Source organism: Salminus brasiliensis, chromosome 20, assembly GCF_030463535.1.
Source record: "Salminus brasiliensis chromosome 20, fSalBra1.hap2, whole genome shotgun sequence".
Lineage (NCBI taxonomy): Eukaryota > Metazoa > Chordata > Actinopteri > Characiformes > Bryconidae > Salminus > Salminus brasiliensis.
In genome coordinates, this window is record NC_132897.1 from 19,444,751 (window position 1) to 19,454,436 (window position 9,686).

General features: G+C 42.6%; 1 protein-coding gene across 1 annotated transcript; it reads left to right on the top strand.

Annotated features, from left to right (window-relative positions):
- The first annotated feature begins 238 nt into the window (after positions 1 to 238).
- Positions 239 to 9,151, top strand: LOC140542056 (glutathione hydrolase 6-like). The gene is made up of 4 exons (XM_072664892.1): positions 239 to 426; positions 2,370 to 2,686; positions 5,225 to 5,338; positions 7,367 to 9,151. The coding sequence occupies exons 1-4, from the start codon at positions 290 to 292 to the stop codon at positions 8,647 to 8,649; spliced, it is 1,851 nt and encodes a 616-aa protein (XP_072520993.1). The 5' UTR covers positions 239 to 289; the 3' UTR covers positions 8,650 to 9,151.
- The last annotated feature ends 535 nt before the right edge of the window (positions 9,152 to 9,686 follow it).

Here is a 9,686-nt window from a genome sequence, read left to right on the forward strand (position 1 = left end):
TATGTGTGTGTGTGTGTGTATGTGTGTGTGTTTACACACAGCACCTTCTTTCACCAGTGCCCTATTATCCACACACCCATCCACACCCACGCGCGCGGACCGGTTGCTCGTGTTTGACAGAGTCCAGGTGAGTCTGGGAGATCAACACAGGCAGGTGAACCCGGAAGTAGAGAAGGACAAGAGAACCTTTGGCAAACCGAAAGAAGCAGCTTTCCGCAGGTGCTGCATTACAGACACAGCACCGGGCTGCGTTTCTCCTCACTCCAGCATTAATGTCCCACCTTAAATCATGCACAGCTCTGTTCGGTACACCAAGCTAGCCAGTGATCCCGCAGAGGAGACCGAGGAGAGTAAGCGCGAGGATGAGGAGAGTGACGGAGGAGGAGGAGGAGGAGGAGGAGGAGAAGTGACAGTCTACTTAAGACAGTGAGTGACCAAACACACACAGCAGAGAGGAAGAGCAGGGTGAGGTTTCTGGAGGTTTTTCAGGGCTGAATTTGTCATTAGAGGGTAGTTTGGTAAATGGCTCAGACGCAGCGTGTGAACTGGAATCGTTTGCTTGGCCTCTGCAGCCTCGGTACTATTGATTCAGTTGCCCACTAACGTCGATAGACGTTGTTAGCTGGTTGAACGTAGGTCCTGACGTCCGGTGACCAAAATTCAATGTCTACCAACTCGACGTACATTAGTCAGGGCAGGTAACTGACATGTTGGTTTGATGCCATGTTGTTAAATAGCTTACTAAAAGTCAACGTCTTTCAAACGTCACATGCCAACGTCTTACTGAGCAAACTGCTAAACTTCATAATGTTAACGTCTAACGTTGTTATAAAATGTTGTTGCTCTGAAGTCGTGGGGTTAAGTAACCAGCTTGAACATTTGTCTAATGTTGGAGCTCTATATCAGCCCACTGATATTGCATTATTATTATTATTTTTTTTACAAGTGTATTGGATTTTGATGTTCAATGTCACATGCCAACTTCTTATTGGGCAAAATGCCAACTGTTAAACTTCATAAAGTTATTGTCCACACAACGTCGAATACTAACGTTATAAAATGTAGCTAGAACAACAACTTTTGCAACGTTTGTCTAACGTTGGAGCTCGATATCAGCCCACTGTTGTTGTTGTTGTTGTTGTTTTTTTCTCCAAAATTCAACGTCTGTACAACGTGTTTTTCATTTTCAACTAAAACTCATAGTTCAGCATCATTTTGACCTCAAGTTTATTTCTCTCTCCATTTTTTGTGCTTATTTGTACCATAACCAGTCATAAGTCCTCTCGTCATTTCTTGGAATTTGGATGATTAAGATCATATGGGCCCTTTAACAAGTTCATTAGCGTCCTGCAAAATGTTCAGACTCGATTTAACCCATTAAATAATTTAAAGGCAAAAAAATGAAAAAAAGTTCATTTTTCTGCCTTTAAAATGTCTTTTGAACTTTGATTTCATCACAAACAACATGCTGTAGTGTTCAGGTTGTTCGGGTTCAGCAAACTATGCTTGCCCTACGTTAGCGTGGATGTTAAGCAATGCATAAACTAGAGGGCAGCACAGAGTCAAAATTCTCTGACAACTACAAACATGGTGGTGGTAGTGGTGGAGGAAGTTGTGATAGCGTACTTTCTACAAAAAAGACAAAAGAGGCTGTGCTGTAAAAGATGTTCTTATTTGTCGCGCTTATATTACATGTTTCACTTGAAATATTGGCTACACTGCCCCCACGATTTCCTGCGGTACTGCTCCGCTCCAAGACTAAGAGAACTAGACAAAATGAATGCAGAGAACAGATAGAGGGCTCCATCCGTATCTATGTGTATATACCGTTAAGCATTTATGAGCAATTACAGTACATTCCTCTACACCAGACTAATGTCATCAGTATTAGCTTGACTGGTTTTGTTATGCATATAATTTGAAAAAAATAAAAAGAATAAATAAAAGTTTCCATATTTATTTGTATTTTGCAAAAAAGCATGTACTTTTGCCTTCTGTTCTGACTGTGAGGTTTTGATTGCTTACGTTCTTACCCATAGAGATCCGTTTATTCTGAAGGACACCCCAAAGTCCAAAGCCAAAGTTTCCAACTCTGTAATGCCGTACTTTTGTTTTAGGTCTTGATTAATGAGCAAACGCATAGCGGAGAGGATCAAAGGGACGGGCCATCCGCAGATTTCCTCCCAGCCTTCTCTTAGGTTCAGAGCAACATCACAGTGATGAGTTGAGCTCCGGAGAGGCAGTGTGACTTTTAGATCCCGCAGAGCTTGCCGAACGATCTGCTTTGTCTCTGTGTTTTATTCATCTGTGCATTTCTATCTTTCCAGACTTCAGAAGTTTCTCTTTTTCTTGTTCGTCATCTGTAATAGCAGGCCGTCTGTCGGACTGAATGGGAAGAACGTGAAGAAAGACACATGGGTCCGCGTGACGGTGGCTCTGATTCTGCTGGGTGTCGTCATTGGGTTCATGCTGTGTGAATGGTATGGATGCTGGCCTGATCCCTTAGGGCTACAGAGTGACCATAGCAATGATGCAAAGGTCCTGGAGGAACATCACCACCACAACCACCACCACCATGCAGGGGATGAAGATGATGACCATGAGGATGGAGATCACAGTGATCCTGATGGCCACTCCCATGATCATGCTTCTTTGTACCACCATGGTGTCGTCCTGACATCTTCAGGTTTCTTGTGTCTCATATTCATTTTGTTTCATTAATATTTCAGATATTATATATATATATATATATATATATATATATATATATATATATATACATTTATATATATATATATATATATATATATATATATATATACATTTATATTGTTCATTTATAGGCAATAACTTATGTGTACACTGTCATGGCGGGTTAGGCTGGACACAGAGGGATGAACACTCGCAGAGATGGGTCTAATGCAAGTACTTCAATAACACAGAGAGCAAACTAAAGCAAACAATGCAGCAACTAACGGGAATAAACAGGAAAACAACGTAAACTCGACAAACTAGAGGGCGAACACAAAGCACACCTGAGACTGGGGGAGCTCTGGGAGCTGAGCTGGGTGAGCAGGGCAGGGAAACAGGGGGAATATGAACAAAACCTACAGGCCGTGCCTGGGGAGCTAAAGGGGGAAAGTAAGGACACGCTGAGACTCCTCAAAAAGGGGAGAAGAGAGCTGGGGAACCAGCCGCAGAACCATAAACGGCTAGGCCGACCAAACCTGACAACGCGAGTCGTGGGTATCAACTTGGGAGCGAATGACGGCGCTTTGCTAAATCGGTAGAGGGCCGGGTGGCCTGCTCGAGAATGTGAACAAAGAGCCAAAGCTGGCCTAAACACACCGTGATCCGTGTCTGGAACCTCTCAGGCTGCCTCGAGGTCCTAAACTAGCGATTCTTGGCGAGGAGCTCAGTGTCCGGGCTCCTTAAGTACCCCCAGTCTCAGGTGAAACACATACACTAAACAAGACATGATGAACCCGGCAAACTAGAAACACACGTGAACAAAAATGAACCTGAATTAAGACACTGAACTGACACAATGAACCAAACATGAACCAAACACACATGAACGTAAATGAACGAGAACCGAGTCAGTGAATCAAAACCAGAACGGAAACACAACAAAAGTCCTTATGTGAGCCTGTGGGCGGCGGCTCGGAATCGCCCCGGGAAAGGGCGCGATATCGAAGGGCTGACATACACTATCAATAATCTACATTTAAATGTCATGAAATACACACTAAAACTCTATGGCCAAAAGTATGTGCACACCCACTTAATTACTGAGTATGGGTGTCTAAGCCAGGTGTATTGAGGCATGTAGCAAATGCAGTCTCTATAGACAAACACTGACCACAGAATGGGTTAATACTGAGATACTGTTAATAAACAGTCAATACTGTGCCTCTGCGTGCAAAGGGAAGTCCATACAGACATGGTTTAATGAGTGTAGTGTGGGCGAACTGCGACAGGCCTTCTCAGAAGGGACGGGGAGGGGCATCTCCTTATTAACGCACATGGTTTTGGACATATAGTGTGTTTTTTTATGTTTTTTTTTTCTTTGGAAACAACAAGAATGTTTTAAATAAGACACATTACAGTGTATTTACATTATTTAAACTCACTAAGAATCCTCCACATCATTCTCTACACTTGGGTAGACTACACATCTAGCCTCACGTTAGACGCAGATTTGCACATCATTTGTGCTGACCCCAAATGAAAGAAAGGTGAAAAACATTGATTTGGATTTTGGCTTCTCATATGAATTTCTGGTCTACCTTACATGTTGCTGCAGTATTGGCCATGTACTAGCACCAGAACTTAGCTGCTGCCTCATTTATGGTGGAAAGTGAAATTAAAACTTTGAAATTAAATTAATCAAAGCTTAAAGCCTCAGTCCTCTCTCCAAATGTTAGCTCGGCTGGCAAAAAATCTGCAGACTATAACTGACCAGCACAATCTCAGCCAGACTGAGAGAATCAGGGCTTAAATCCCCAGCTTAAGGCAATTTTGCTTTTATTATAACTTATTTCTTCATGCATAGCATAGTTGGAGAGAATTTTGGAGGAGCCTGTCTTATTTAAACCAACCTCAGGCATTTAGTTTGGCTTGCTCTTGACAGTTAAAGTAAGTGGTATCTCCATGGCCAGATCCAAAAAGCTCTACAGAAAGAAGAAAGAAGGATGTAGATGCAAATCAGATGAAATCAGCTGCTCATCTGTCCGTCAAATAATTTATCTGGTAGTATGCTGTGATTTTTGGTTTTCTCATCAATTATCACTCTTACAAGTTAAAAAAGAAAATTGAGGAACTTTTGGAGGGTCTTCAATTCGAAACTGTGGAGGAACCTACTTAAGGTGCTTTGAGGAACCATCAAGAAAAGGGTTTTAGAAGAAAAAGGTTCCTTAAAGCACCTTAAGAGGTCCATAAAGTCCATATTGTGCAGTAGCCACTTCTACAAATTATTTCCAACCCATGAAGTCACAGAGGTCTAGTATATTAAAATAATTGTACACATTTATCTGCTCCCGAACTGACTTAGTTTTAGTGAAAACACTGACTCCAAGCTTTGGAGCTAAACCCAGGCACCTCTGTAGTGTAAGATCAGATCAATACTGTTTGAAAGGAATCTGTTTTAGATTGTTTGTAGCTGTTTTAATGAACCAGTGTTGTTCTTGTCGTTGTTTGTTGCTGTTGTTGTTGGCATCTGCAGCGAAGTGCTCCAGGGTCGGTAAGGAGCTTCTGCGGGAGGGAGGAAATGTGGTGGATGCGGCTATTGCTTCTCTGCTCTGCCTGGGAGTCGTCCACCCACACACAGCAAGCGTAGGTCAGTAGCATATCCGCAATGTATCATCTACAAATGAAATAATATAATAATAAACAACCACAAATTGGAACGGTGCCAGCCTCTGCAGCATGTTTCCACATTAAAACTTAATTTGTCTGAAGTGGCCATTTGGACCTTCAGATATTGCATTTATTTGAAGAAGACATTTGGGCTTGTGATGTGATTTTCTCTAAAATGGTAGACGCAAATAATTTCCTTTTTAAGACAGCGCTGGTGATGAATGCATCTAAATGCTTTGGAGTTGCTCAAGTTTGTAAAGAATGTGCATTTTGTGGGCAGTGTGTGTTTTGGCAGGCCCCTGAGAGGAGTAGAATATGAGCTTTAGGGGTGCGTCTGTCTCTGAAGTGGGAAAACTGTCAAAATAGACGCATTTTTAACTACTATAGTCTCTGGCAATCCATTAAGTAAGAACCCTTACATTGCTTAAATAATGCAAACATGTTTAAACGTCTTACTGCGCTAAATGCACAGGTTTAATCTCCATTACTTTTAATTGTCTTTCAGAAGGTTAATGAGGGTGCAGAAATAGCATTTGTAGGCATAATGAATATTGATTATTCGCTTAATATTATAATGAATGGTTCTCATATATAATAGTTCTTGGACTAGTCAACTTTGAATGAGACATTACATTCTTACATTCTGAAGACCTTGCGCTACACCTCTAGCATAAAAAAAGGGTTCTGTATAGTGCTGAGAAAAGGTTCTTTGACTCAGAACAGTAAAGGCGCACTTGGCGGGTTTATTAAAAGGGTTTATTGAGCCATAACAATAATACAACGCTTTTGGTGCTTTATAGAAGGTCCTTTATAAAACCATATACCAGAGGTTTTTCATCAAAGAAAAGAACCATTTAACCTGATTTATACCACAGTTAGTTCCGACCCCGGCATGTGATTGGCTGAGACGTTCCAGGAGCGTCAGGATTGCACGATAATGGCACTCAGACCGAAGCTATTCAAGAATTACACCGCCACATACACACATGACCTAGCAACGATGTCAGTGCTTACAGGACACAACCACCAGCCCTAACACAGCAGCAATGTTAGAATTATACAATTATACGAAAAGAAACTAATCGAAGGCTGGAGATTAGATTTGTTATTCACACAGCCCCCCAAACCACAGTTAAGTACTCTGAGGTGTTGCTAGGTGGGAAGGGAGGTAGATTACTTTGTGTGGTTTGAGACTCACAATTAGATCAGACAGTCCGAAAAAGCATGATCTGCTGCAGTGTTTAAGGCGAAGACTCATACGAAGCAAATGTTAGCTCCATATTAAGCTCTTAATATTTAACAGATTTGGCGGTGTGTGTGTAGCCATTGCATTAATCTAACCTGTAATTTTGCCTAATGTTTTGGCCGTTGCTTGTAACTCTGTTGATTGGGAAATTCCGAACTGTTCCTTGACTACTATGAATGAACACCAGTGCTGGTATCTCACATTACAGCACTACCTCTCGTGTATTATTGCCTAAATAGAACATGGTTCTTTGATTTATCATGGTTCTATGTTGAACCAATGCATTTCACAACCCTTTAAAAGCATTTTCTAAGCATTCAAGTGGTTCTTTGAGTTGTCATGGTTCTTTTACTTTACTAAAGAACCCATAATGAAACCCATGCTGTGGAACCTTTTGTGGTGCTGTGTAGAACCATTTCTACATAAAAAGGTTTTTCAAAGAACCATATAGAAGAGATTTTCCATCACAGATCGTTTGACCTGGCCAAACTCAATTTAAACGATTGAAGTGGTTATGTTTGAAATTATATTGTCATGGTTGTCAAGGCATTGGTTCCACCCATTTGAAGAGTTTAAGGGTTTATAGAACCATTTTAAAATGTTAAAATGTAGAAGACAATTTTCATCAAATCCATTAAATTCATGTAAACATTCAAATAGGTCTTTGAGTTGTCATGGTCCTAATCATACCCATTGCCTTAACTAAAGAACCCTAGGATACTGAATTTGGAATTCATTAAATCTTCTACTTTTTCCTTGAAGGTGGCATGTTCTCAGCCGTTCTCTACAACTTCACGACAGGATCGTGCAAGTCAGTACGCTCCACTGCACCACAGTTGCCCTTGGCCACTTACGGGGTTCCGTCCATCCTGCAGGGAGTCAAAGATCTTCACTCTCAGTGGGGCCGTTCAGAATGGAGCAGGCTTTTCAAGGATGCCATCGCGCTGGCTGAGAAAGGCTTTCTCATCGACACTGTCCTGGGCAAAGTCTTGGGAACCTACGAGGACAAAATCCTGCGGTCAGAACTGTGCGATCTTTTCTGCGGCGAGAATGGACGCGTGAAATCGGTGGGCGTGCTCGCCGCCAACCGGAATCTATCAGAGCTGTTGCGGGCGGCTAGCCTAAATGAGTCCCATTTCCCAGAAACGCTGGCCATGAAATTGGCTGAAGACCTCTCGGCACGCGAGAGGCCCGATTTCTTAGCCGCCCTTCGGCGTAGCCATGGAGAAATCAATGACTCCCTTATCGCGCCGGGAGAGAAATACACTGTCCTTTCAGCCGGCTCCCCTTATGCCGGGCCGATGCTATCTGATATATTAGAGCAAGTCAGGGAGCAAAGCCTTTCCTTTCAGAGCGCTGCTGGAGATTTTAACAGGGCCGCCGCCTCTTTCGCCAGCCTCTTAAACTTGACTCAAGGACTTGACAATAGAGCCCCAGCTGAGAACAACCAGGACCTCGTGGAGTTATTGGCTCTCGATACACGGAGCAGTCACATCGGGGTGCTAGACAGGCAGGGTAATTTTATAGTTATGTCGGCTTCGCTGAACAGCACTTGGGGTTCTGGCCAGTTCTTGCCATCGAGTGGAGTTATGCTTAGCAGCTTTACCTCAAACATCTCAGAGTTGCCTTACTTCAGCTTTCCCCTGGTTGTAATGATTAACAATGATGATGATGACGATGCTCAAAATGAGGGTGATGACGAAGAAGAAAAAGATGTAGTAATCGCTGCCACTACTGGAGGGCTTTCTGCCTTATTTAATGCGGCCATTCTCCTGCGAAGGGTTGACATGGGGATGGCTTCTGTAGATGCTGTTAGTAGCCCACTCGTTCATCTGGAGCTGGGCAACTCCACAGTGATGGCTGTTTGCTTGTCTAGCATTTCAAATAGCTCAGATGTCTATAGGCTGCTATCAGAGACAGATGGTCAGCTGCGGCAGGTGGAAGAGTGCTCAGATGGTGCTCTGTCCATGGTACTGCGGTTACATGCGGAACATGTTAGTGCATATGGAGCTCCTGCTTCCGCTGCTAATGCTGACGGATACTGAATGCAGCATAATTACAAACCTTAGCGGTTCAACTGATTGCTCCTCATTTTGATGTTGTCCTTTCTTATCTGCAGATTGTTAACACGTAATCTGATGAAGCTGGTTATCAACAGCATTGGGTTAGTACTAGGTTTATGGTTAGAGCTAGGGAAGTTTAGAAAATAATTGAATGGATGTTTTTATTTTTTATGTGAAGGTAAGCATCTTAAAACCATCTACAGTGGACCATTAAAATTGTGAACAAAAGATCTACCCAACCAGAGCCATCAAGATCAAATTTTTAAAGCCGAGTTGACAGCCCTGTTCTGAACACTGCAGCGTTTTTCAGCTTCATTTCTTTTGGCCTCAGATGAAGTGTACTGTAAGTTAAAAAAAAAAAACAAGGTGAGCATCTTCAAAGCATCTACAGCAGACCAGAAGAGAAACAGTCGGGGGATTTGCTACTTCAGAAGCTATTGCTATTCTACCGCTGCAGCAGATTAGGTTGAGGAATGCTAGAGTACACTTTAGGGTGCTACAAAGGGTTCTTTGAGCAATGCCTGAAAAGAACCATTTTTGTTTCCATAACAAATGGTTTTTGTAGGGGTGTGAGACGTGGATCTTAAGGTTCTTTGCCAATTTAAAGGTTCTTCACACTCTTTTTTAGCTCTGAGTGGCTCAGTAGTCTAATGTGCTCTTCTGTGGCCCAAGGGTCGCTAGATCGAACTCCAAGCCGTGCCACTTTGCCATCAGCTACTAGAGTCTGAGAGACCACAATTGGCTGTGCTCTCTCCGGGTGGGTAGATGCCGCTCTCTCCCCGCATCATGCTTTGGCAATGGCTCTGACTGGCTTCACATGTATCAGAGATGACATGTGTTAAGTCCTTACTGTCCTAGTGTCAGGAGCATTGCTATTGCTAGGGGGAGTTATGAATGGGTGGGTTAAATGCCAGTACCAAATTTGGAGAAAACAGGGAACAATTCATGGTTCTACCGTGGCATCGCTCCAAAAACCCTTTGTAATACCTGTATTGTTTAGGAGTGTATTCAGTTCATTA

Excerpts from the sequence above, each read along its gene's own strand:
- LOC140542056 (XM_072664892.1), top strand. The coding sequence starts at position 290 with ATGCACAGCTCTGTTCGGTACACCAAGCTAGCCAGTGATCCCGCAGAG. Across the intron at positions 427-2,369 it reads GTGACAGTCTACTTAAGACA|CAGGCCGTCTGTCGGACTGA; the intron begins GTGAGTGACCAA and ends CATCTGTAATAG. Across the intron at positions 5,339-7,366 it reads CCCACACACAGCAAGCGTAG|GTGGCATGTTCTCAGCCGTT; the intron begins GTCAGTAGCATA and ends TTTTCCTTGAAG.